The 28,000-nt window shown below is 39.2% G+C and overlaps 1 protein-coding gene across 1 annotated transcript in view; it reads right to left on the bottom strand.

Annotated features, from left to right (window-relative positions):
• LOC124788041 (pre-mRNA-splicing factor ATP-dependent RNA helicase PRP16) overlaps positions 1–28,000 on the bottom strand; it is a 190,143-nt gene that overhangs the window by 29,568 nt on the left and 132,575 nt on the right. Inside the window, exons 16-17 of the mRNA XM_047255099.1 lie at positions 26,815–26,986; positions 19,014–19,155 (exon numbers count right to left, since the gene is read on the bottom strand). Coding sequence (XP_047111055.1) covers positions 19,014–19,155; positions 26,815–26,986 — 314 coding nt within the window. The remainder of the gene's footprint in view (positions 1–19,013; positions 19,156–26,814; positions 26,987–28,000) is intronic.

Raw genomic sequence — 28,000 nt, 5'->3', positions numbered from 1 at the left:
ACTTATACGAACATCTTGCAGTCTTTGTTACAATTTGTGTTCACAGATGCATCAAGAAGACTTTGTATCTGACTCATTAAACAGTATTAAGTGAAGAATACAGGGATATACTCCAGTTCCCTGGGTATCGTGAAGACAAGTTGGACTAATTACTGCAAATATAGAAGCATTTAAGGAGCCACTCATCCTACATGTCATATGTGAATGGAATGAGGAAAAATGCCAATACACTGTGTGTGTGTGTGTGTGTGTGTGTGTGTGTGTGTGTGTGTGTGTGTGTGTGAGTATCTCACGAAATAAGCATCAAATGAAAAAATTACAAAGAACGAAACTCATCTAGCTTGAAGGGGGAAATCAGATGGCGCTATGGTTGGCCCGCTAGATGGTGCTGCCATAGGTCAAACGGATATCAACTGCGTTTTTTAAAATAGGAACCCCCATTTTTTATTACATATTCGTGTAGTACGTAAAGAAATATGATTGACAACACCCGACAACATGCGTCAGCGCATTGTCAATGCATGCGCGAACATTACAGAAGGCGAACTACTCGGTGTAGAGGGGAATGTCATTACACATACTGCCAAATGCATTGAGGTTGACGGACATCATTTTGAGCATTTATTGCATTAATGTGGTATTTACAGGTAATCACGCTGTAACAGTATGCATTCTCAGAAACGATAAGTTCACAAAGGTACATGTATCACTTTGGAACAACCGAAATAAAATGTTTAAAAGTACCTACGTTCTGTATTTTGATTTAAAAAATTTAAAATTGTGAGCCATATGTTTCTGACTATTACAGAGCCACCTATCACAAAGCGAAAAAAGTGGTCCAACTAAAACATTCATATTTCTTTACATACTACACGAATATGTAATAAAAAATGCGGGTTCCTATTTTTAAAAAACCAGTTGATATCCGTTTGACCTATGGCAGTGCCATCTAGAGGGCCAACCATAGCGCCATCTGGTTTCCCCCTTCAAGCTAGACAAGTTTCATTCTTTGTAGTTTTTTCGTTTTACGCTTATTTCATGAGATATTTGGCCTGGTCACGATCAATGGACCACCCTGTATATATCGGTAGTTGTGATTAACATGTATAGACGAACTAATTATTACAATATCAGAAAAATTGAATGATTGGTTCAAGACAAAGAACTTCACAAACTGAACAAGTCAGTAACAAGTTGGTCCACTTCTGGCCCTTATGGAAGCAGTTATTCAGCTTGGCACTGATTGATAGAGTTGTATGATCTCCTGGATGATCTCATGCCAAATTCCGTCCAATTGGCATGTTAGATTGTCAAAATCCCATGCTGGTTGGAGGGCCCTACCCATAATGCTCCAAATATTCTCAGTTGGGAAGATATCTGGCGACCTTGATGGCTGAGGTAGTGTTTGGCAAGCATGAAGACAAGTAGTAGAAACTCTTCCCATGTATGGGTGGGAATTATCTTGCTGAAATGTAAGCCCATGATGGCTTGCCATGAAGGACAACAAAACAAGGCGCAGAATATTATTACTGTACTACAGTGCTGTAAGGGGGGCATGGATGACAACCAATGGGGTTCTGCTGTGAAAAGAAATGGCACCTCAGACCTTTACTCTTTGTTCTCACAGAATGTGGCTGTGTCAGAAAGATTCATAGCACTTCCCAAGCAAATATTTGGCCTGGAATCTCACTGACTGGAGCAAAATTATCTTCAGTGATGAATCCTGCTTCAGACTGAGCCCCGATGTCCAGCTGAGGTGCGTCTTGAGACAGTGGTGGGAAACCAACCTGACTGTCACCTGATACACATCCTGACAATCAGGAGTGATGGTGTGGGATCACATTTCATTTCGCAGGACCCCCTGATTATTGGCGACACCTTTACAGCAGGTCCTATTTTGCTGCTCTTCATGGCAAGCTCTCCTGGACTTCATTTCAGTGAGATTATTCCTGTCTGCATATGTTGAGGTTTCTACTGCTTATCTTTGTGCTTGCTGACCGCTACCTTGGCCAGCAAGGTTGCACCAACTGAGAACATTTGGAGTATTATGGGCAGAGTGCTCCAATCAGCTTGGGATTTTGAGAATCTAATCATCAACTGGCACAATGTACCTCAGGAGAGGATCCAACAAATCTATCAGTCAATGCCAAGCTGAATAACTTCTTGCATATGGGCCAGATGAGGACCAATTCATTAGTGAGTTGTTCAATTTGTGAAGCTCTTTTTCTTGAATAAATCTTCCAATTTTTCTCACATAATAATTCCCCCCTTTCAATACTGGTACACCACATCGACCAATTTCCAACCTTTTCAGATAATTTCTTAGTGGTGCATCATCTTGTTTGTCTCAGAGTGTATGTGGTACGATTGGGAATATCTTGTGCTAGTCACTTAAAAGTGGTTTGCCAAGTACGTATGTACAAAACAGTGGATGATTTCTTAACTGCAGAGTACAAAATTCAGGGGTGTTTACTTGTGTTTTCACTACACTGCATGAGAATGGTGCAATACCCAGCAGCCATGTCTCATACAAATGGGCTAACGAACAGTGTGAGAATCAAGTTGAGGACATTATTCTGTTGGTAGGAAATAGTCCTTTAGTAAGTACACACCAAATTTCTACATGTCTCAGTGTTTCACTTACAACAATATGGCTGTATTATGTATGCACAGCCGCTACCCTTATCATTTACAATTGGCATTTGGACATTTGTCACTGGCTAATTGCAAATCACTGAGTAATCTCACTAATGCTGATGAAAACAATTTTACTCATGTTGATATCAATAAAACTCATAATTCACTTTGATGTCCAATGAAAACCCACGTGCCTTTGTGGAGACACATTTTCATGAATGTTTCCCTGTAAATGTGTGGTGTAGTATCATAAACAACCAGTTGATTAGGCCTGTCATTTCAATGTATCATCTTACAGGACCTCTTTATCTAGACTTCCTTGAAAGTGAGCTTCCACCATTACACAAACAGGTTCCTTTGGCTACAAGGATAGGTGTGTTCCTCCAGCACGAAGGGGACACAGAACATTCTCGTTATCAGATGACACTGCACCTAAACCAAACATTCCCCAGAATGTACATTGGCAGAACAATGAAAAATTAAACACCACAGATGAACTGATCATTCAGATTATGAATAGTGTTCCCTCATAAAAGAAAGTGAAGACGATCTTGGAAGAGTGAAAAGTGTTGTAAGCAGAATTTGAAGAGGGTGTATATGCGGCCAAGGAAAACTAATTCCCAATTTCCTGGTTCAAAATACACTTTCTCCCAGATGAAAATACACTTTCTCTGTGTTAAGTGACAGTATAATTTCCCTCGGAACTGTAAAACTTATCAATCCTTTGAAGGGTTAAGGTTTTATGAACCGGCTTGAACTTCCTGGCTCATTAGTACACGGGCATGAGAGGGAGGGGAGGGGAGGGGAGGGGAGGCAAAATAAAATATAAAAAAATTGATGTGCAGCAACAAGTATGCTGCATATTTTGATATTACAGTATTGTAAATTCGAACTCCACTAAACACAGCACGTTAGTTTTTGAAGTGTTGAAATCGAGATTGCGGTGTGCTTTTGTAAGTAAATCATAGATCATGTCACGTGATCTCGCCAGCCAATGAAAGCAGATATTCCGAGCATACAACAGGTGATGTAGTCAGTCAACACTGTTAAGTAGCACGAACACACAAGAAGGAAAAATTAATGGTTTAAATTAATATACACGTGTAGCTACAAGAAAAGCTACACTTTCACATATAATACTGGTCTCCAAGATCAATTAGCCACCAGAAAAGCTAAGCTTTCATGTATAAACTGGTCTTTTTTTATGTGTGTTATACTTTAAGAAACATCGCACAAATGTGCCAGTAAAATTTTTAAATAATGACATAAATGTCTGGTCTTCTGGCTCAAAATTCTTTTAAGTGGCTGGTCCTTAAAGTGTAAAGTTTTAAATGAGATTCAAACACTCTGTGATTTAAAAAATTCATCGCACATTCTCCTATGCAACATCATTCATCTTGCGTAAAAGGAAATATACATTGAAAGTGACACTTTTCAAACCACCATTCGCAATATTTTCCCGCGAGCCATTAGAAACAGGTTCATTTCAGCAGTTGCCATTGACCGCCAGAGAACAGTCATAACTGCCCATGTGCAGCTACGATGACGTAGGAAGCCTGTATGTTTGTTTGTTCAAAGCATTAAGAGATCTTATATTTACCAAATGAAAGTGCTGGCAGGTCGACAGACACACAAACAAACACAAACATACACACAAAATTCAAGCTTTTGCAACAAACTGTTGCCTCATCAGGAAAGAGGGAAGGAGAGGGAAAGACGAAAGGATGTGGATTTTAAGGGAGAGGGTAAGGAGTCATTCCAATCCCGGGAGCGGAAAGACTTACCTTAGGGGGAAAAGAGGATGGGTATACACTCGCACACACACACATATCCATCCACACATATACAGACACAAGCAGACATATTTAAAGACAAAGAGTTTTCTTTGTCTTTAAATATGTCTGCTTGTGTCTGTATATGTGTGGATGGATATGTGTGTGTGTGCGAGTGTATACCCGTCCTCTTTTCCCCCTAAGGTAAGTCTTTCTGCTCCCGGGATTGGAATGACTCCTTACCCTCTCCTTTAAAATCCACATCCTTTCGTCTTTCCCTCTCCTTCCCTCTTTCCTGATGAGGCAACAGTTTGTTGCGAAAGCTTGAATTTTGTGTGTATGTTTGTGTTTGTTTGTGTGTCTGTCGACCTGCCAGCACTTTCATTTGGTAAGTCACATCATCTTTGTTTTTAGATATATATTTCCTACGTGGAATCTTTCCCTCTATTATAACCATATCATTAAAGAGATCTTATATTACGTCATAAAAGAAACAGTACTTCAGATGATACCACAAGAGCATCAGAACTTCGTAAACCATACTAAAATACATCATTCCACTGAAAGTATAAATTTGTATTTCCAGATTCACAATGAAGTAGGCCCCAACCTGATATTAAGCTTTTCAGTGTGGTTTTCGGGATTTAAATCTTCTTGGAGTACCAGTACTGCATTACCTCATGTTTGGTTCTTTATTATGGCATAATGCCATACATGCCAGAAGATGAAAATGTGAGCTCGAAATCCAACAAACAATTGAAACTAGCCAATAGTCTGGAATGCACCACTTCGTTTCAAATAAATTGACTGCCTCGGTGGAAAGATTAATAACAGTCAAGTTTCTTTAGCAGACCGATGAAAATTACTTCATTGTTCTGCAAGGTGATTAATGCCTGACTGTTAAAAACCTAGAAACAAAAACTGAAACTAATAATGTATTTTAGCCTTCCATAATTATGTGAATGAATTTTAATTCATTTGCTGGCTCCAGGCCACAGAAATCCATATTGTTTTCATTTGACGTGAGAGCTGTAAATGAAGACAAAACAGCACAATCGCTAAATGTAAACACTGGGTGCCAGAAAAAAATTTTCCGGGTTGCACCTGTCTGTCTGCTACTGCTGATACAGACAACAGCCATACCTCTAGTAGCCAGAAGTAGGAGAATGTACTGTTCATACATGACTCAACTGTGCAGGCACATGAGCCCGCTGGCAACTGCTCTTATGAAAATAATGTAAACAACTGTGACGTCACACTCATCGCAAGCAGTTTGTTGTTATGAAGTGTTGCATAGTCTTTCACCCTAGTGCCTTTAACACATTTTGCTGCTGGCAGACGCTTGTGTGTGCAGTGTGTTTTGTTGTAAATGACGCATTTCCTTTGCAACTTAAAGTTTTACTTAATTTTTTCCTCTCGTTTATGTTTTATTGCTGCTGTATAATTCTGTTGTAGCGGGATAAAATAACATTCTTTGTTAGACTGTCAGTTGTAAGCAGTCAAAATTACAAAATTTAATTCAAAACTAAAACACTGAAAAATTCCCGGAATTCTAAAAAATAGCCGTGTTTCTCCTGGATGAAAAAATTCCAAGGTTTTTCCCAGATTTCCTGGGGCGTGTACACCTTGTTGAAAGTGTGCCGGAGTGAGAGGCGGAATTTATGAAAATCAGCTTCGAACTTCATCATTTGCCCTTGTTTAACATTTTTTGTGAGTGTTTAGGTTATACTCTTAACAGTTGTAGCTCTGTAACCAATAACAATTGGACAAATGTTACACGGAATGCTTTATTTGAATCAATTTGTACTACCACCTCTTAAAGTATTCATTATTTCTCCTGAAACAACCCGTATGTATTTCAGAAGGGAAACAACAACATACAGGGAGCTTTGACAAAGGGAAGGTTATTATGGTTCAGCACCTGAAAATGAGCATCTCTGAAACGGCAGAGCTAGTCAGTTGTTTGTGTACTAATGTTGTGAGCATCTACAGAAACTAGATGAAGGGTGATGAACCATTAGTGGGCAATAAGGTGTTGGATGTCCACACCTCTTCACGGAATAGGGAGTTTGGTGGCTTGTCCTATCTGTGAAGCAGGACAGACAGTGATCTGTGGCTGACAGTGTTGGTGCAGGCAAATGTGTTTGGAGTACACAGTTCAGCACACATCGTTGAGTGTGAAGCCCCACAGCAGATGACCACTGTATGATCCCATGTTGACTCAGTCACATTGTCAATTATGACTGCAGTGTGCACTACTGTTCAAGCAAATCACCTACTCAGGTATACACTGACAAAAAAAAAGTTGCAACTCGCAAAAAGTGTGTTACATCTGAAAGAAGATGTCTATTCACTATCCAAATTTCACATCAGTCTCATGAGAGTGGCAGTAGTAAAACTACTATGAGGATGCATATCAGCTATTAATAGCACCATTATGAGGAGCCCATCAGCCATTAGTACCACCACTAAGAGGATGCAAATCAGGTTTCCTTTAAATAAATTCTGCAAAGATTACGAGCATTAGTTATTTTTGAGATTGGATGTGGTGAGTTGATGTTGGTCAAGAAAGTCCTTAAGGTAACAACGATGCCATTATCAACATCTGACTGAGTTTGAATGAGGTCTTGTAATAGAGCTACAAGAAGCAGGCTATCCATTCTGTGATATTGCATAATGACTTGGCAGGAATGTAGCCACTGTACATGACTGTTTGCAGTGCTGGTCATGAGAATGGACAGTCACTAGATGCCTGGAGGCAGCCAAGTACCACTGACGAGCTGTGTTCAGTGTATGGCTCTGGCATATCATACTGCATCTGCAACAGTAATTTGAGCAGTGGTTGGCACAACAATGACACAGTGAACTGTTACAAATTGGTTACTTCAAGGACAGCTCTGAGTCGGACGCTCTGTAACATGCAACCCTAAACCAATGCCATTTGTGACGTCAGTGGTGTCCAGCGATAGCTCATTGGAGAGCAGGGTGAAGGTCTGTTGTTTTTCCTGATGAAAGCTAGTTCTATCTCAGTGCCAGTGATGAATGTGTGTTGGTTAGGAGTCCAGTTGAGGAGCTGCAATCAACCTTTCTCTGTGCTCCACACACTGGACCTACATGTGGAGTTATAATCTGGAGTGTTATTTCGTATGACAATTTGAGCACTCTTATGTTTATTCCACACACCTTGACTGCAAATCTGTTTGTCAATCTGGTGATTCAACTTGTTATGCTGCCATTCATGAACAGCACCCCAGGGAATGCTTTCCAATAGGATAATGCTCACCCTCATACCACTGCTGTAACCCAGCATGCTCTCCAGTGTGTCGATATGTTGCCTTGTCCTGTTCAATCACCAGATTTGTCTCCAATCACACACATATGTGACATCATTGGATGACAACTCAAGCATCATCCACAACCAGCATTAATTGTGTATTGACCAATGAAGTGCAACAGCTGCTGAACTGCATCCCACAACTGACATCTGGCACCTTACAACACAATGCATGCACATTTGCATGCTTGCATTCAATGTTTGGAAGGTTACAACCTTATTAACGTACCAGTATTTCACATCTGCACTCTCCTGCTTACACTGACCTGTGATCTTGCAATGTTAATTCTTACTTTTATTAACTAGAAAAAGGTATTCGCAAAATTTCATTACTCGACAGTAATTATTTTTTTATCTGATTTTTTTGCATCAGTGTATTTTTCTTCCTCCAGTGTAGATGAACCAGCTCTTGCCAATATCAACAAGCTATAGTGACAACTACTGTCAATGCATTATCCTAATTATCCTGGCGGGAAAGAGCAAACCAAGTTTCCCGAGTTTTTCAATAAAAAAGAAAAATATTTAAAGGTGTGTCCCTCCCATATAAACATATATATATCAGCCATTGGTTGATTAAACTTTTTAAAACATAAATGATTTCTTGTTCTTTCTGTATCTTTCCTTCAACTAAAGGCAAAAGTTGAAATTTTTACATACGATGTTAAAATAACACTCAACCAACTCCACCGATAAAGACAGCCCAAGAAAAATTCTCATGAACATCAATACCATGATTATGCTGCTGGAACACAATAATTTTTTTATCAGTGAAGCCATTAAAGAACAGAAAGCTTAAATAGAGAGATAGAGAGAGTGTGAGTGTGTGTGTGTGTGTGTGTGTGTGTGTGTGTGTGTGTGTGTGAGAGAGAGAGAGAGAGAGAGAGAGAGAGAGAGAGTAGTAACATGATGGGCGAAACAAGGAGGACACAAAAAGCAGACTAACACAGTCAAAGAGGGCATTCCTGGCCAAAAGAAGTTCATTAGTATCAAACATTGGTCTTAATTTGAGGAAGAAATGTATGAGAACGTCTGTTTGGAGCACAGCACTGTATTGTAGTGAAACACACACTGTGAGAAAACCAGAAAAGAAGAGAATCAAAGTGTCTGAGAAGTGGTGCTACAGGAGGATGTTGAAAAATTAAGTGAATTGGCAAGGAGAAAAATATGTGGAAAGCACTGTCTTGAAGAAGGGACAGGACAATTAAGGTATCAGTGGATAGCTTCCATGGTACTAGAGCAGCAGTCAGCAAGCCACGTGACACGAGCTGTATGCCTTTTCCTTGTGGCCCACAGATATTTTATGAATAAGAGTCTAATCATTTACAATTATTTTAATTTTGCATCAAAGCTGAATTTCAAGTATCAATGACGACAACTGCTGTCCGTGCACCACCAGTGCTGGTTGATAAAGCGAAATGAGTTAAAGTGAAACGAGTTATTGTGCATCCATGACACTGTAGGAAACTAACAATTATTTCGTTTTCAACAATGGAAACACCAGGATGGAACATAACACTATTATGAAAAGGATTGTTGCTACTCACCATATAGTGGAGATGCTGAGTCGCACGTAGACACAACAAAAAGACTGTCAGAAAATGAGCTTCTGGCCAACAAGGCCTTCATCAGATACAGAACACACACACACACACACACACACACACACACACACACACACACACAAATGTGACCTCAATCTCTGGCTACTGACGCTACATTGCAAGCAGGTTGCGCATGATGGGAGACACAAGTGGGTGGGGGGGGGGGGGGGCGATAAGGAGAAAGCTGGGGCAGGGAGGGGAAGGGATAACAGGGTAGGGGTGGGGGGATGGTGAGGTGCTGCTTGTGGGAGCACATAGGGGCAAGGAGGAGAGAGGAGAGGGTAGGGCAGTTAGGAGGTCAAATGAAAGGCAGTGGTGGAGGGGGGGGGGGGGAGGTTCGCAGAAAAGGACAGAGCATGCATTGATGTAATTGGAACAAGGAAGGGGCTAGAGGGTGAGGAAATGACTAACAAAGGCTGAGGCCAGGAGGATTATGGGAATGTAGGATATATTGCAGGGAAAGTTCTCACCTGCACAGTTCAGAAAAGCTGGCATTGGTGGGAATGATCCCGATGAAAAGGCGGTGAAGCAATCATTGACACAAAGAATGTCGTGTTGGGCGGTGCGCTCAGTAATGGGGATGGTCCAGCTGTTTCTACGCCACAGTTTGTAGAATGCCATTCATGTGGCCAGACAGCTTGTTGATCATCATGCCCACATAGCAGGAAGCACAGTAGTTGCAGTTTAGTTTGTAGATCACATGACTGGTTTCAAAGAAAGCCCTGCCTTCGATGGGATAAGTGATATTAGTGACCGGACTGGAGGTGATGGTGGGAGGATGTATGGGACAGGTCTTGCATCTAGCTCTACTACAGGGATATGAGCCAAGAGGCAAGAGGGTTGGGAGCAAGAGTTGTGTATGGATGGAAGATGATATTGTGTAGGTTTGGTGGGCTGCGGATTACCATTGCGGGAGGCGTGGTAATGATAGTGGGTAGGTCATTCTTCATTTGAGAGCATGATGAGAGGCACTAGAAACCCTGGTGGAGAATGAATTCAGTTGCTCCAGTCCTGGGTGGTACTGAGTCACAAGAGGAATGCTCATCTGTTGTCGGATGGCAGGACTTTGGGATATAGTGTGTGATTGGGAGGAGATAACAAAGGGAGATCTGTTTTTGTACAAGGTTGGGAGGATAATTATGGTCTCTGAATGCCTCAGTGTGACCCTTGGTGTATTCCATGAGAGAGCGCTTGTCACTACAGATGTGATGGCCACAGGTAGCTATGCTGTATGGAAAGAACTTCTTGGTAAGGAATGTGGATAGCTGTCAAAGTGGAGCTATTGCTGGTGTTTGGTAGGTTTGATATGGGCAGAGTTACTGATGTAGCTATCTATGAGGTGGAGGCCAACATCAAGGAAAGTGTGTTGAGTAGGACCCAGCGAAGCAAATGGGAGAGATGGTGCTGCTTTTCTGGAAGAATGTGGGATAGGATGTCCTCATCCTTGATCCAGATCATGAAGATGTCGTCAATGAATCTGAACCAGGTGAGGGATTTGGGATTATAGGTGTTTAGGAAGGATTTCTCTACATGGCCCAAGAATAGGTTGGCATAGGATGGTGTCATGCGAATGATATGGCCATACCCAAGATCTATATGAAGGTAATGCCTTCAAAGGAGAAGTAATTGTGGATGAGGATATAGTTGATCATGGTGATTAGGAAGGAGATTGTCGGTTTGGAATCTGTCCGATAAGATGGGAAAGGTAGTGTTCAACAACAGTACGGCCATGGCATTAGGGATGTCAGTGTCAAGGGAGATGGCATCAATAGTGATGAGCGGGACACCAAGTGGTAAAGGAACGGGAACTGTGGAGAGTAGGTAGAGGAAATGGTTGGTCTTTTATATAGGAGGGTAGGTTGCAGTTAATAGGCTGAAGGTGTTGGTCTACTAGAACAGAGATTCTCTTAGTGGGGGCACAGTAATGGGCCACAATGGTGTGTCCTGGGTGGTTGGGTTTATGAACTTTAGGAAGCATGTAGAAGATAGGAGTGTGAGGAGTGGTTGGGTGAAGAGAGAGATGGACTGTGGGGAGAGGTTTTCAAATGGGCCTAAGGATTTGTATGGGGACTGGAGATCCTGCTGGATTTATGGAACTGGGTCACTGTGGCAGGGTTTGTAGATGGATGAATCTGACAGCTGGCGGAGTCCTTCTGCCAGGTACTCCTTGCAGTTCAAAACAACAGTGGTGAAGCCTTTGTCAACAGGTAGGACTATAAGGTTACGATCAGTTTTTAGGTGGTGGATTGCAATTCTTTCTGCAGATGTAAAGCTAGTTTGCATGTTGATGGATTTGGGAAATGATGGTGAGCCAAGGTTTGAGGTTAAGAAATTCTGGAAAGTTAAAGGGGGTGGTTTGGGGGCAGTGGGGGTGGATCACGGTTGGATGAAGGAGTGAACTGAGTCAGGCAGGGTTCAACTTTGGTCTTTGGTTGAGTCTGATTGGTAGGGTTGGTTGGGAAAAAGTGTTTCCACTGTAGGGACCAGTAGAAGGAGAAAAGGTCTTTTAACAAGTCCTTCATGATTGAATTTGGGGGTGGTGGGAGGGGGGGGGGGGGAAGGGGGGGCAAAAGGCAGGGCCCTTGGAAAGGACTGATATTTCTGCGGGGCTAAGGGTTTTTGGAGGAAAGGTTCAGACTGTGTTTCGTGTCTGGTTAGGTTCTGGTTTCTGTATGGTGGAGAGAGGAGTTTTGGAGGATGAGGTAAATGTCGTAGGTCTGAGGCATGATTTGTTGTCTATGACGGAACGTGGGGGAGATTTGGAGGTTGTGGGAGGACAGGTGGCAGCCGGAGGTGGGTAACATGAGCCAAGCAACAACACAGGAACAGTATGTGGGAATGGTTCTGACTAGGGATAAGGAAACTTATCCGTATTGGTGAAGATGGAAGGAGTAAGGATACATGGTGGAGGATAAAAACACATGAAAATATGTAGCTAACATAGAAATATGTCCAAAAAATTCACAAAAATACACTAAAACATGTGGGGAAAATGCCACAAAGGATGAAACAGGTGGAGTAGGGGAAAACAAGATGACATCTGCGGTAGTAGGCCGATAGTTAAAGACAAGAACCAACTGAGATTGGCATGGAGACACAATGAGATCAAGGAAAAAATAAATAAAAATATTATAATGTGGGTTGTTGATGGATAAGTGTGAAGAAGGGGGACAGCAGATGTGACTAGTTAGGTGAAGTTAGTATGTGCAAACTGGAATAGAGTGGAGGGGGAGGGGGGGTGGAACAGGTTGGTAGGATGAGATACACGGTTGTGTGGCACAGGAAGGTATGGGAAATAACACACGAAATTATGCAGGTGTGCTGCAAGAAGAGTAATCAATTAGAAGGTATTGGATTTAGTGGGAGTAATGTGCGACATGAGATGCTGCACCAACAATCAGTGTGGTATTGTAGCTGTCTGCTGTGCAAGGCAGAGATGGTTGATACAGTGTGGTTAGAAAGTATAGGTTGCAGGGCGCTGCAGTTTGTAAGGCGACAAGAGAAACACAGGAAAGAAGAGAAAGAAGGACTGACACTGATTACAGTAATGCATTAGAAAATAGTAACACAGGAATACAGCACTGGGATATAAGAAAAGCCATCAGGCAAAATTCAACAATGGAAAATCCAGGATGGAATGTAACAATATTATGATAAGGATAGTTGCTACTCCCCATATAGCAGAGATGTTCAGTCGCAGACACGCAAACGAGAAAAAAGGTCATAAAATAAGCTTACGGCCATCAAGGCCTTCTTTGGAGGTACACACACACACACACACACACACACACACACACACACAAGTGCAACTCACATCTACATCACCACAGTCTCTGTGGCTGAGGCCACATTGCAAGCAGCATTGTATGATGGGAGACGCAACCGGGAGGTGGCAGTACAGTGGAGGCAGGGATGGGGAGGTGGAGGGATAGCAGGATAGGGATGGGGGATGGTGAAGTGCTGCTTGTGGGGGCATACAGAGGTGAGGTGGAGAGAGGGTAAGGCATCTAGGTGCAAGTCACAAGGATAGATAGATGGCAGGGAGAGAGGTTAGCTGAATGGGAATAGGGAAGGGGCAAGGGGGTAGGACAATTACTAATGAAGGTTGAGGCCAGGAGGGTTACAGCAACGTAGGCTGTATTGCAGGGACAGTTCCCACCTGCGCTATTCAGTAAAGGTGGTGATGGTGGGAATGATCCAGATGGCACAGGCTGTGAAGCAGTTGCTGAAAATGAAGAACATAGTGTTGGGTGGCGTGTTCAGCAATGGGATGCTTCAGCTGCATCTTGACCACAGTTCATAGGTTCATGCTGACAGGCAGCTTGTTGGTTGTCATGCACATGTAGAATGCAGCACAATGCAGCTTAGCTTGTACATCACGATTGGTTTTACAGCCCCATTATAGCAAGTCACTGTGTCCCCACTGTGAGAATCTCTGCTCTCATAGACCATATCTTCAACCCATTACCCACAATATATCCTCCCACACAAAATATACCAACCATTTCCACCACCAACTCCCCACAGTTCCAGTTCCTCTACCACGTGGTGCCCTGCTCGTCACTATTGATGCCACCTCCCTGTACATTAACATTCCTAATGCCCATTGTCTTCCCACTATTGAACACTACCTATCCCAATGCCCGATGGATTCCAAACCAATAACCTCCTTCCTAGTCACCATAACCAACTAGGCGCCATAACCAACTATATCCCCTCCCATAATTACTTCTGCTTTGATGGCATTACCTATTCATGGGACATCTAGAAGAATCCTTCCTAAACACCTAGAATCACAAACCCCTCAACTGGTTCAGATTCCATGACATCTTCATCATCTGGATCGAGGATGAGGACAGCCTATTCACATTCCTCCAGAATCTCAACACCTTCACCCCATTCGCTTCACGTGGTCCTACTCAACTCAACAAACCACTTATCTTGATGTTGGCCTCCATCTCAAAGATGACTACATCAGTATCTCCATCCATATCAAACCTACCAAGCATCAGCAATAATTCGACAGCTGCCACCCATTCCATACCAAGAAGTCCCATCCATACAGCCTACCCATCCACAACCATCGCATGTGCAGTGACAAGTGGCCACTCTCGAACAGAACAAGGATTTCACTGAGGCATTCACAGAGCATTATTACCCTCCCAATTTTGTACAAAAACAGATCTCCCGTGCCTTATCTCCCCAGTCACCCACCACATCCCAGAGTCCCACTGTCCAGCCACAGATGAGCATTCCCCTCCTGACTGAGTACCACCCAGGGGTGGAGCAGCTAAATCACAATCTCTGCCAGAGTTTCAGCTATCTCTCGTCATGCCCTGAAATGTTGAATGTCCTACGCACTATCCTTCCCATCGCTCCCACAATTTTACTCCACCACCTATTGATCCTACACAATATCGTTTGTGGAATTGATTACAACCTTAATGTTTTTGATAAGCTTTAATAGTTATGCTGTTTGAAACGAATGATTAAGGAGGAAGTTTTATTTCACCACCTAGAACAAGCATTTGCATCATATGAATGCATGGTTTTGCGATGATATATACAGATAAAATTCTCTCAAGCTTCCATCCGTGTCAAGTAGCTTAAAATCCACTTTTGAGTGGTGATCATCTTTGGTTGCTGCAACCAAAAGCAGCCAAAAGACGGTAACAAACTGACAAGGCTGATATGTACTGGGCAAAAGCTTGTGGATTTTAAATCACTTGATATGACTGGAAGCTCAGGAGAATTTTATGAATTCTTAGTGTCAATGCAATTACCATGGCTAAAACTGGTAAGTGTTACAACTGATGGAGGCAAAGCAATGAGTGAACAAAATAAGGGTCCGATGGGTAGAATGGAAACTAAACTGGCAGAATAAGTTGTGATATCCCATTATTTTTGCATCATGTTGTTCATTAAAAAGTGTTAGTCTACAGAGTTCTTGCACGGGCAGAAGTAATGGACAACTTGGTATCCACTGTACATTTAATAACAAAAAATGGATTGATACATTACTAGTTCCAACAGTTCCTGTCGGATATGGATGCACGTCACTGAGGTGTCCTGTATTATTCTGAAGTGAGGTGCTTAAGCAGAGGTGCAGCACTGAGAAGATTTTTTGACATCAGAAAAAACCAACACAGTTATAAAAGAAAAAGGCAAATGTATTCCAGAACTTACAGACCCTAAATGGTTAACAGACCTTCGAATTTTGACAGATTTAACAAAAGAGTTAAATATTTGAATATGACTCCTCAAGTACATGGTACACACACTAATGCAAAGGGATTCCATGCGAAAAACAAGCTCTCCATAAAACATATTATTGGGAAAAACCTGGAATATGTCCCAAATTGTACAAGAGCTGTCAAGGAAGTTGGAATGAATTTCCATTGGAAAAATAATAAACTGAAATGCAGTTTAACACAGCTACAAAATCAGTTCAATGAGAGAGTTAACTCTTTCTATGAAATCAGTGATCTTGTTAAATTTTATGGCAGTTTGCCATCTAGTTTTTAAGAAATAAAAATGTTTGTTTAGCAATTAAATACAATTTTTGGCAGCATTTACTCGTGTGAGCACACTTTTTAAATTCTCAATTACAGAAAAAATAAATAATCCCTCCCCCCTTTCACAGATGAGCATTTAAGTGGCAGTCTCCGAATTTCTATGACATAAATGAAAGCAAAGACTGCACATCCACAACTAGGTAGCCAAATGCAGCTCCAAACATTAATTTCAAGTCTGATTCAACTTGCATGTAGGCCTATAATTATTTCAAAATTCTCATTTAATTTGTCTGTTTTTTCCTTATTTTCCTTTCACCATTGTTCCTACTTCATAATAAAATGATGATGAATAAAATGTAAAAGCGAATATCTGTGTTTTTGGATTTTTAATATCATCATATAGTTACGGATACACAAAATTATTAATGGGTGCAGCTCGCCTTTATTTCATTTGATACTACATGGTTCTTGTCTGCTAAAAGGTTGTCGACCACTTCACTTGATGGGAGTGTGTAGACAGTAAAAATTGTGGAGGAAGACACAGACTGTAATATATGCAACAAATAATTAAAGCTGTTGGGTGCAAGTGATCCTCTGAAATGAAGAGGTTGTGCAAGATAGAAAGTCATAGCACGCCGCATCAAACCAGTCATATGAGCAGTGAGGAAAAAACAGTAAAACAAAGTAGCATTTTGGTGAATATTGCTAAAATTGTCCAGTTTTTAGAGCCCAGAACAGAGAGTAGGAATGGTAGTGAAAGAGTAAAAAAACAGATTTTTACCAAATGGACTGTAGTGTAAAAAGCTAGTTGTCAATGTACAGTCATGAACTCTGTATTGGTTAACATTACAGTATACCATACTTAAAAGTTATTTTGTGATGCCACTCCCTTTTTTGCTTATGGAGAGCTGCATCAAACCAGTATCAGGACTGAAGACCATAACTACTACAATTCACCCATCATTCATGAGAGGACATTTCCTAATATGATGCGATTTACATTTGAAAGATAATGTAAAATGTCTAGATACAATGGGAATGTGGTTATGGAGGATGATGGACAAAACAGTTTGGACAGAATGGAAGACAAATGAAGCAGTATTAAAAAGAATAAAAGTATATTGTATTGGACTGTACATAACCATGGTAATGGAAAGTGAAATAAGAGTTTGGCACACGAGACAGATGGGATTCGTTGGCACATAACTGGGTATTGTGATGCACCATTTTGCTTAACTACGCTAGCAACTGGAAGAAACAGTGAATATGATTTTTACTGTTTTCATTCTTTACCTAGATGTTTGGTTTGTATTCAATGAATCATACTGAGTTTAAAACCTATTAATTGCACTTATGTCACCACTCGAGGTGCGAACGTCTGAATTCAAACTTCTCTGAAAGCTTTTAACTGTGGGCATAATTTTTTTCTAGTAGACTGTAACAGACATTATAGATTACAGTTAATATTTTCTGACAATTAGGTGATCCAGTAATATTGTATTACTAATTTGATGATACTGCCCATTTATGAGAACTTTAAGGATGAGGAGGAGATTAGGTAGGGTTTAACATCCCATCAACAATGAGGTCATTAGAGACAGAGCACAAGCTCAGATTAGGTAAGGACAAAGAGGGAAGTCAGCTGTGCCCTTTCAAAGGACCCATCCTGACATTTGTCTTAAAGGATTTAGAGAACTCAAAGAAAATCTAAATCAGGTTTGAACCATCATTCTCCCGAATACAAGTCCAGTGGGCTAGCCACTATGCTACCTCACTTGGTAGGGATTTAATGACTGTAAGTAAGTGCTCAAGTACTTGTTACATTCTTGCTTGTTCACACTTCGTCCAAGTACTCTGCTGTCAATATATTGGGAAATTGTAACCACTACTTTAAACAGTTAGGGATACTAAGCATTATATGCAGCTGTACTAATTTGTAACATATGTAAGCTGAATTGGTAACAGTTTCATGCTCCGTTCTATCTTTTAAGACTAGCTTTCCAAATGTTGCTTTTGTGGCCGGTTATTTTCTCTGCCATAAGACACCACATCTTTCACAACTTTAGCTACTTGAAGAAAACTATATGAATTACTGTGGGCTGATATGCAGTAATGGCAGCTGTTTCATTTCTCTCACACTTGATGTCATAATCTGGGTAAACATTGTCCAAATCATCGCCATCTTTTTCTTTATAGTGAATTCGAACAAACAATTAAAAGAATGGAAAAATGTAGCTACGAACTCTCCACCTTCAGGTTACCATTCCACTCTTCTATCCATTACACCATGAGGAACAGATGTGAGCGTAGTCTCTCTGAACGTATGACTTGATTTTATCCATTACACCATAAGATAGAGATGAGTGAGTAATCTCTCTAAACTTGGCTCCATATGCTCGTAGAATGTATTTTTGTGGCTTTAATATTCATTCCAAACTGTGCAATGTTATAATTTCAAGTTACAAAAGACAAATATGAGTAGCTTTAGAAAATAAAAAACTTGCTGGTGAAATTGGTACTCCATTCTTAGTTACCCTGAATGGTTAATAGTGAGCCCTCATACACATATTCTTAGACATTTTACAGCCTCTGTGCCACATATTTATTGGCATATACGTGCTATTGTTGCAATTCAAACATTCACCAGGTTCATAATTTATGATGTAAAGAAAGCAATACTTAGAACATGGGACATAGGTGAATACAAAAAGAGTGTCGGATACCTCGAATTTACTGAATCAATGGCCCACTCCATCTGCCTGGCATTATACTCTGTCCTAGTTGTTCTGGTTTTTATACTGCTACTGCCAAATAGTCTAAGTTTCTGCCATTTTGTCTACAGTGGCCTTTTTTTTGCTGAGTGTATCTAAACTATGAAGAAATGAAGAAAAATGGGGACAAAATAACTGAATGGTTGCAGTGACAAGGCACAGCTTTCAGTAAATGAAGAATACTAAATTATTTGACCATCTGTAAAATATTTTTAACTTCTACAGACACTGCAGTACCGGCTATAGCTAGCAATATTGTACTGTTACTCTACTGATATTGTCATATTTCAGAGCTATTTCTAAAAAGTCAATGATTCAAGCCTGTAGTCAATAATTACTGGGCAGCCAGCTTTCAAGATGTCTACAAAATATTAACAACCTACTTGTTGCTTTTCCATTGATTGTAGACATTGAGATAGGTCAGGTGATCTGATTCTGGAACCTGGAATTTTTCTCTCACTGCATCAGCTTCTTCTTCGCGTCCTTTGGGGCGATAAAAAATTGATGGCACAGACAGCATGGAAACTGAAAAAAACATTCAAGATTAATCACTAACAGCAGAACAATAAAGTCTCAAGCCTATTAAAAATACAGGAATCTACCACAAAGGCAAAGGAAACAGATTAATCTAGGAAAGATTTGAATGTGAGAATTAATATATTTAAATACTGTTGCAAATATGATCATCCTGGCCACATAATACAGTTATTATTTTCTATGTTTTTAGTGTTCTTAGTCCATCTTTTCATGTTAAGCTACTTGTTCTGGAAAAAAAATCAATTCAGCTGTAACTAAAATAAAGAATAAATATATTGAAAAAAATAATGAATGAATTTTCCCAAGCGGATTTACAGTGGTCCATTAGAAGAGTAGACACTTGAAAATACTAGCTGATGAAAGAACATTTATCAAGGCCATTGAATATATGATTCTCTGTACAGATATAAAACAATAGTACTGTAGAAACTTGTCCTTATAACAAGCTTTTAAGAGTCACCTATGACAGAAACAGTACATTACAAGAAGAAAAGGCCACAAATCATAACTTGAGCCTAAATGTTACACATACGAGGGCTATCCACAAAGTACATTATGTTTTGGAATTAAAAATAAATAAAGTATTGGAAATTTTTTTTTATTATATACAGATGAAAGCCACACGTAAATACTAATTTTCTACATAGTTGCCATTTAAATTAAGGCACTTATCATAGGGATGGACGAGCTTGGAAATTCCTTCGTCATAAAATTCGGCCGCCTGTACCTTCAACCACGTGGTTACCTCTTCTTGAAGCTGTGCGTCATCATCAAAACGCTGCATAGCCAACCACTTCTACATTGCTGGGAATAAGTGGAAGTCGCTCGGTGCCAGGTCGGGACTGTACGGTGGATGAGGAAACAACTCCCACTTAAAAGATTCGAGAACTTCACGAGTGGTATTTGCCGTGTGGGCCTGGGCGTTGTCGTGAATCAGCAAGATCTTTGAGCCCAACTTTCCCCTGCGCTTGTTTTGTATTGTTCTTCTGAGGTTGTGCAGAGTTTGGCAATACCTTTGAGAGTTTATTGTAGTGCCTCTTTCCAGGAAATCCACAAAAATCACACCTTTTCTGTCCCAAAAGACAGTCATTACGTGGTTGAAGGCGCAGACAGCCGAATTTTACGATGAAGGAATTTCCAAGCTCGTCCATTGCTACGATAAGTGCATTAATTTAAATGGCAACTATGTAGAAAAGTAGTATTTAAGTGTGGCTTTCATCTGTATATAATAAAAAAATTTTCCAATACTTTATTTATTTTTAATTCCAAAACGTAATGTACTTTGTAGATAGCCCTCGTATGTTGATTTAGATTATGGTCACGAAATATTCAAAATGGAATCAAATTGACCACAGGGTAAAAGGCAAATAGGAAATGCCTACATTTTGAAACCTACGATTCTTAATAAGATGAAGAGGGAAGAGGGGAATTAAACAATTTATTAGCAAATAAATGTGAAAAGATAAGAAAAGTACGGCAAGCAGGAAAATTCACCTAAAGAAAGAGACAATACAGGTGTTGTCATTAGTCACAGTTGGTATTAAATGAATTACAAGCCATTACAGATTTTGGGGAGAGAAATTCCGCCTTATGCAAGACATCTTTATTCTATTTTCTTTCACCCAGACATGTTTCAGCACTTTTTGTGCTATCTTCAGTGGGTTATATTTTTATTTTCTAACTGTAAAATTGTTATTATATATTAACATTTAACAAAACTTTCACATTTGAGATATGTGTTGATGACCTGATGCACTATATATTGTTTATAACATAATGTCAAAGTTCTATACAGCTTAATTGGCAAAAAGAGTGGATGCATGCATTAGTTTACATACCCTACATGATACTATTGGACACTTATTTTGCTAACTATTCTGGTACACAATCTACAACTTCTCATCTGCAAACACCAAAATGTAATTTTTATTTTTCTGTGTATTATGCATTTACAAAGGGATATGGATATAAATACATTTTTCGTGTGTAACTTACAGTTTTGATATTGTGGTCCTTTCTCACATGTTGCTGGCAAAGTGAACAGGCAGATTTCGTGACCTATGGTCGCGACACTGCACTTTCTCCGATTTTTCAGAACATAGGGAGAGTTTTCACCGCCATTACGTGTTGTTGTGACTGTGTAGCATTCATTTGTTTCGTAGTGTGTTTAGCAGGGTGAGACATGCGAGTTGCATTGTGTTTGGTGTCTGTGGTGTGTGTGTGTGTGTGTGTGTGTGTGTGTGTGTGTTCGGGACTGGGGCAGAGAGAGAGAGGGCGGGGGGGGGGGGGGGGGGGGGAGGGAAAAAGACATTTTTTTCCACCCTCAATAGTAGTTTTGGTGTGAGTGTTATTTGTATAGTTCTTCTATTGTGGCGAAGAGAGTTTTATTGCACAGTGATGTGTATTCATTGAGTACTTTCTTTCGTCTTTCACTAAGATGTCATCATTAAGAAGTGATCCAACAAACCAATACTGAAGTAAGTTACAGAAAACCCTGAATAACATAGAAATCATTTTTACAGAAACACAGATTAAAAGAATGATACAGAAAATTCCCAAGGCCCCCACCCTAAAATCATTGCCTAAAGTTCACAAACCCAGAATACATATATGTCCATTGATAAACTTTACCAAAGCACCAACATACTACATAGCCAAACACACACACACACACACACACACACACACACACACACACACTGCCACAGACAGTATATAAATACACTGAAAACAGAAGTCTAAAGAACTCAAGAGACTTAATAGAAAAAATAAGGAATGAAAACATACCAAACACGGCATAATGATTTTATTTGACATAATTTCCATGTACACACACATCCCAACACAATAAACCATTAACATCATAGAAAGAAACCTCCAACTACATGGAAACATAGCCACAACAAACATACAAGAAATATCAGCCACACTCAGGATCATCACAGAGCAAAACTACTTCACATTCAACAACAGATTTTACTCTCAATAAGATGGACTACTCATGGGATTCCCACCACTGCCCTCCTAGCTGACATTTTCCTCATTCAGATAGAAAAACAAATCTTTGGCAAAATAGTAATACCAAAACAGTACAAAATAATTTAATGGTACAGATATGTGGATGACATATTTGCTTAATACATGAACCACTGCCTCGCATAAAAGAACTTCATGAAAACATAAACTCCATCCACCCACAAATATAGTTCACCATTGAAACACAAACAGATGAAAAACTTAATTTCTTAGATCTCACCATACACAAAAGAAACAAACAAACATGAATTCACAATCTAAAGAAAGCCCACAATCACCAGCACCATTATTCATAACCAATCCAATCACCCTATAACTCACAAAGAATCCAGCTTCAGATATTTACTACACAGACTGAACAAAATACCCATGAACAAACATGATTACACACAAGAATTGAACACAATAACACGACTTGCACAAAAGAATGGATATGATTAGAGGCACCTGTTTTCGCAAAATTCGAAACGGCCAAATTTTACACATTTTGGTGAAAACGCGAAACTATTTACTTTTAAGCCAAATCGCAAAATAATTGACGAAACTTTGCAAAATCTCATCATTTGAACTTAACTGCGGAATTTCGATTGGAGTTATGGTAATACAATCCGGATATCAATTGTACACCATTTCAATATATATAATATATCGAGTATTCCAAAGACATTCTACAATGTTCTGGACGTATATTCAGTATTGGGTGTTGGAAATCGTTGTGGATCGCCAGTGCATTGAGTGTGGTATTTTGTGTTTTGTTTTCGTGCTGCAGATGATTAATATGGTATTGACAGTTTTCGACCGAGAAAAGGAATTTTCGTCAAAAGGATTTTATGTTTTCGACAAAAGTAGGAAGATACTTATGTACAACTACTGCAATGTGCGTATTGAGTGGCAGAGGAAGGACACATGCCTGAAACACATTAATAACAGTTCTTCCCATAAGAACACGGAAAAGGCACTCACAACTACTGGTATAAAAAGACAAGCTATGTTCACGGAAGTCAATGCAGCGGCAAAATGAGTGAAAAATGATAAAGAAGAATTCATTTTATCGACTACTCGAGCTTTCATTGAGGCTAACATTCCGATGGAAAAAGTTGATCATCCGAAGCTGAGAGAATGGATCAACAAATACATACCAAGTTTGTGTAATAATTACTTTACCGTCTGCTAATTGCAGCAAAGATTAGGTAATCTCGATAGCCAGAATAGTCCCATATTAAAAATAATTTTTCCTCAAGCACCCTCTTAAAAAAGTCTTATAATTGGGTAATGTGGTAATTTAATTCGTTACATAGTACTCTAATAGCAGTTCTATTGACATTTTTAAGGTGCTGGAGACTTACCCTCAGCTGGAAGACTACTGGAGGGTTACATGCCTCGAATCATCAAAGAAGAAGAGGAAAGATTAAAAGGAGCCGTGAAATATGAAAGTGTTTCAATTCTTTGTGATGAAACGACAGACAGAAAAGGGCAGTGTGTGTTTGTGGTTCTGATAAAAGTACTTAGTTGTGGTGATGGTGCAGTTCAGAAATTATTTGTCAGGGGAGTGAAAGTTATTGCAAATGCAACTGCTACATAATGTTCACAAGCAATTATGAGTGTAATACAGAAACTTGGAATTCAGTACAGAAATGTAGTTTCTATAACTTCAGATTCAGCCCGTTATATGGGCAAGTGTATAAATGCAGTTAAGGTTTTAGTTTCAGAAGGGTTAGTACACACACAATGATGGGCTCATAAATTAAATTCGGTTGGCAATGTGTGGGCTGTGGAACTTTGTGATTTGAACCATTGTGTTTTGCAGACAAAACACATCTTCCTTAATACCCGAAAGAGAAAGCATGCATACATTCAGTTCTTAGCTCAGAAATATGTAGGTGTATCCACAAAAGCTAAACTTTTCCCTATTCCTGTCATCACCAGATGGAACTCGTGGTTTGAAAGTGCTGAGTACCTTGGAGAATATCTCTGTGATATAGTAGAATTTGTTGAAACTGTTGAAGATGAGAGTGTAGCTGTCAATTATTTTAAAGCTTTGACTTCAGTGCCTAGCTGTTTTTCTTGTCGAGCACTGCTCAAAATGTTGCAATTTGCTGCCGACATTAGAGGGCTCCAAGATACTGTTAATTCATCTTCTGCAGCCTAAGCTTGGTGACCTTGCAAAGAGCTTGAAGTTACTAGAGGACGCACTTAACTGAACCACTTGATGGAGTGTGATAGTGGAAAAATTGTCATTTCTTCTATAGGTAAATTGTTTGATCTGAGAAACATAATAAAAGGCAATTTAGACAGTGCTGAAATCTCTCAGCTGATAAAGAAAATCTCCATTCTACAAGAACTTCCAACATCACAATTTGTTGTACCATACACATTGTTTAGGGATTTAGTAGTTAGTTCTTGTAGAGAAGGAAAAGATGATGACGTGATTGGTATTCTTCTTTCCCTGAAAGCAGAGTATGGACTTTTTGTGGAAGCTGCAGTGAAGGCTTTGTGGATCCCAGTCAGTAATGTTGATAGTGAGAGATCATTTTCTAGATATTGCAATATAATGTCTGAGAGGAGAACAGCTAGAACAGCTCTGACTCCCAGTAATATGGAAGTCATGGTATCCTTGTCTTTCTCAGACAGACTAGTGTGTTGTGTACATACACTAGGACAGGATAAATGTTTACCAAACTTTCATGATTTGGTATTTGTGTTTTAATAAGATTTATAATTTTTATGCTTTTTCAATTTATCTAAAATAAAAAGATTTTTCACTGCAAATGTGCCATAAATGTATTTCCTTTACTTTTTACTGCTGAAAAGTGGAAATAAAATTTGGTGGAATTATTGACAAAATGGAAAAAAACTGGCAAAAAATATACTGAAATAACTTTTTAAAAATGACAAAATCGGGCAAAAATTTTCCACCACAAACAGGTGCCTCTGGATACGATGCAAAGATAGTAGACAAAATAAACCACAAAATACAAAAACAAACAACACATAACCATGAAACACACATACAAACAAACACAACACAACACACAATAAGCGACAAATGGCACATAATGACTAACAACAACAAGTCACACACAGGGTAGCTAATATACTAAACAAACAAGGACTCAACATAGCATACAGAACTAACTACTTAATAAAAAGCAGATTTGGAAGAAATACCACCAACACTGACAAATACAGCCAGTCCTGTATATACCAATTTACTTGCAACTGCTGTCAATCTGTATATGTGGGCCAAACATGCAGGAAATTCAGAACCAGGTATACAGAACACCTCAGTGCACTGAAAAGCAATAGCTCACACACAACATTTGCAGACAACCTGATGGCACACAATGACCACCCAACAAACATTGAAACTGACTTACACATCCTTAAAACTAGTAGCAGATTATACCAAGAATTAACTATAGAAGGAAACTGTCACATTCAAAAATCACTAGCCCAAGGAAAGAAAGTACTCAATGAATACACATCACTGTGCAATAAAACTCTCTTCGCCACAATATAAGAACTATACAAATAACACCCACACCAAAACTACTATTGAGGGAGGAAAAAAACTTCTTCCCCCCCCCCCCCCCTCTCTCTGCTCCAGTCCCGAAAACACACACACACACACACACACACACACACACACACACACAAAAAAACCAAACACCACAGACACCAAACACAATGCAAACTCGCATGCCTCATCCTACCAAACACACTACGAAACAAATGAATACTACACAGTCACAACAACATGTAATGGCGGTGAAAACTCTCCTATGTTCTGAAAAATCAGAGAAAGTGCAGTGTCAAGCGACCATAGGTCACTAAACGTGCCTATTCACTTTGCCAACAACATATGAGAAAGGATCACAATACCAAAACTGCAAGTTACACACAAAAAGCGTGATATATATGGATATTCATTTGTAAATGCCAATCGAGAGTGGGATGGTACAGAGGTAGTACGAAAATGGTTCAATGAACCCTTCGCCAGGCTCTTACGTGTGCATTGCAGAGTAACCATGTAGATGTAGATGCAGATAAACAGAAAAATAAAAATTACGTTTTGCTGTTTGCAGATGAGAAGTTGTAGATTGTGTACCAGAATAGCTACCAAAATATATGTACAGTAGTATCATGTAAGGTATGTAAACTAATGCATACATCCACTCTTTTCGCCAATTAAGCTATAAATAGAACTTTGACATAATGTTATAAACAACACATAGTGCATCAGGTCGTTAACACATATCTGAGCTGTGAACTATGAACATATGATGTATAATATTTTACAACAATTATTCATTCACAATTGTAAATATTATGTACCAAAAGTTTCGCTAAGTGTTAATATACAACAACAATTTTACAGTTAGAAAATAATAAATAACCCACTGAAGATAGCACACAAAGTGCTGAGACATGCCTAGGTGAAAGAAAACAGAAAAAAAGGTGTCTTGCATAAGGTGGAATTTCTCTTCCTATTTTGTAGCAAGCATAACAAGAACAACTGCAACACCACAAGTTGATTATTACAGATTTTAGTACAGCAATACTTAAATTCATTTTTTTATGTACATACATACACTATTACAAAATACATACCAATAATAAGTATATCAGCTGAGCAACCCATTTCACAAGATACAATGAGCATTTGACACTGAGGAGGATCGAGTGGAAATTCTGCCATTTGTCTTCCAAGAGGTGTAAGAGAACCAGTGTGATCTAGTGCTCCTAAAATCCACAGCTGGTACAATGAATTCAAAATGTTGTCCTGAAGAGATAACAATTTTTTTAAATTAAAAGATTGAAATAACTCACATAAAATGAAGTATGATCTTACTTAACAGGTAGTATAGATGACAAAAGCATCTATGTGACGTAGTATAACTATTATTTCCTTTACTATTTTTTATCTCATTGCTTTTTAACATTATCTTACAACAAAAGTAGGTCCATAGTTCTGGACCTCATTTGCACAAAAGAATGGATGAATTTAGTAGCCGATGTTTGGGACACATTACTATCTACCTCATATTATATATAATCTCTAATTTGGCTGCAGCACTATCAAAATATTGAATTATAAAATTCCAAACTGAAAATGATGATGACGAAGATGATAGTAGTAGTAGTAGTAATAATAATAATAATAATAATAATAATAATAATAAAATAAACATTCAGCACAAGAATTTACTTCATTTTACACATATTAATAACAGTTGAAGAATGGGAAATGTTAGATGAAAATCTTTTGCCATTTCACTGTTATGATTTGAGAAATTGATGGAAAATCCAAATCAGTATGTGATAAATGAATCACAGTTAAATTTTTGGCTGAATATTAGGTCTCATGTGTCTGTTTCGATAGTTCTGATGACCACGATATTGAAAAGCATGGGATCTGAAGTGATAAATGATTTGCAGCAGAAAAGCTAAGTCCTTATTTGACAACTCGCTTAGTCATATGAGCAGCTGCCTGAGAATATTTAGCTTTGTTTTCATCCTACAAAAAAAAAACCACCACAGTTTAACAAGAAACCTGAACCATGCTGCAACTTGATATTTTTCCCAGACATAAACCATTACCAAAGATAAAACATCTGCCAGAAAAATCCATGGTATGACTGGGACCATACTTCAGACCGTTTTGTATACCCTTGTCATCAAGCCACAGAAATAAGAAAGGATACATAAATACATATATGAGTCACTTTACTATTATGACCACCCATATATGACAAAGTCATAGGCTGTGGTCTGTAAGACGTCATACACTACTGTG

Source organism: Schistocerca piceifrons, chromosome 3 (genome assembly GCF_021461385.2).
Source record: "Schistocerca piceifrons isolate TAMUIC-IGC-003096 chromosome 3, iqSchPice1.1, whole genome shotgun sequence".
Taxonomy (NCBI): domain Eukaryota; kingdom Metazoa; phylum Arthropoda; class Insecta; order Orthoptera; family Acrididae; genus Schistocerca; species Schistocerca piceifrons.
Note: the sequence above shows the minus strand (reverse complement) of the source record. Positions and strands in the feature narration are given on the sequence as shown.